This window comes from Emiliania huxleyi (genome assembly GCF_000372725.1).
Source record: "Emiliania huxleyi CCMP1516 unplaced genomic scaffold EMIHUscaffold_10919, whole genome shotgun sequence".
NCBI lineage: Eukaryota > Haptophyta > Isochrysidales > Noelaerhabdaceae > Emiliania > Emiliania huxleyi.
Window position 1 is genome coordinate 1 of NW_005201837.1, and position 1,061 is coordinate 1,061.

The window sequence follows — 1,061 nt, forward strand, 5'->3', positions numbered from 1 at the left end:
CCCATAGTGGATGCGCGCGATGGAGAGCGAGAAGATGGGGCAGCAGCAGCCCTCCAGGATGAGGCCGCAGGTGCCGCCCGGGCACTGGTTGGTGAAGTCGATGCAGCAGCACTTGGGGATGTAGCGCTGGAAGCACACAAAGTCGTCGAGCCCGTTCTGCTCGTACTTTTCGAGCACGGCCTTGCGCGCCCAGCAGGCGGTGAGGCCGCACGGCGCGCCGATCCCCGAGAGGATGCAGCAGCCCGGCTCCGCCTGGCACACGTGCTTCATGCCGATCGCAAACTGGTGCGGGTCATTGGCGTGGCCGAGCATGTGCTCGTTGGCCTGGCCGCGGGTGCCCAGGCCGCCCTTGCCCAGGGCCTGGACCTTGTCGGGCGGCGTGTCTGGGCAGAAGAAGCACATGGCCGCGTCAGAGTGAGCGGTCCGACCACCCTGTCGGCGAACGCCTGATTTTTCTCTTTCCGGGAGCTCTGGACGTCAGGAGACTACAGTCTCGCCAAACGAGGCCCGTGAAGAGCACCCTCGCTTGAAGCGCCTCTCCAGCCCTCGCTTTCGCTCTCATGCGCGACGCTGGCCAGGCCATGTAGGTGCGCGCTGCCGCCCAATCGACGCGCTCCCCCGCCCAACACCCCTACCCGCCGGGCAGCGCGCCATCCAGATGGCCGCCCCGACCCTCACTTCCGGCTGCGCGCCCACGCGCCTCTCGCCGTGGCGCCCACTTTGGAGACCTGGTACGACTGCCGTGGGTGGACCTGCAGCGCCGTGGTAGCGTTCGGCTACCACTGATACCCTGCTTGACCCCGCGTGCAAGTCTCCGGGGCCAGATCCATTGCAACCACAACTATACCAGCGCTGAAGTTGGGCTCCCGACCGCAGGTGCGTCGATAATGCTGAGCCCCTAGGGCGATCAGCCGGCCGCCATCACACGCCTCCGAGCTCGACCACGCCACCACCGTCACCTCCGATAGCCACGACGCCCGTCGCTTCCTTCTCCGCCGCCACCGCAGCCGCAGCTGCCGCCATCTGGCCGCTCGCTGGCTCCGCCACCTCCGCCACCGAGG

General features: G+C 67.8%; 1 protein-coding gene across 1 annotated transcript; it reads right to left on the reverse strand.

The window, feature by feature from the left end:
• Nucleotides 1-85: 85 nt before the first annotated feature.
• Nucleotides 86-402, reverse strand: EMIHUDRAFT_260382 (hypothetical protein; the record flags this gene model as incomplete). The annotated part of the gene is made up of 1 exon (XM_005792137.1): nt 86-402. A coding segment is annotated over one exon (317 nt), but the record flags the coding sequence as incomplete, so codon positions are not given.
• Between the last annotated feature and the right edge of the window lie 659 nt (nt 403-1,061).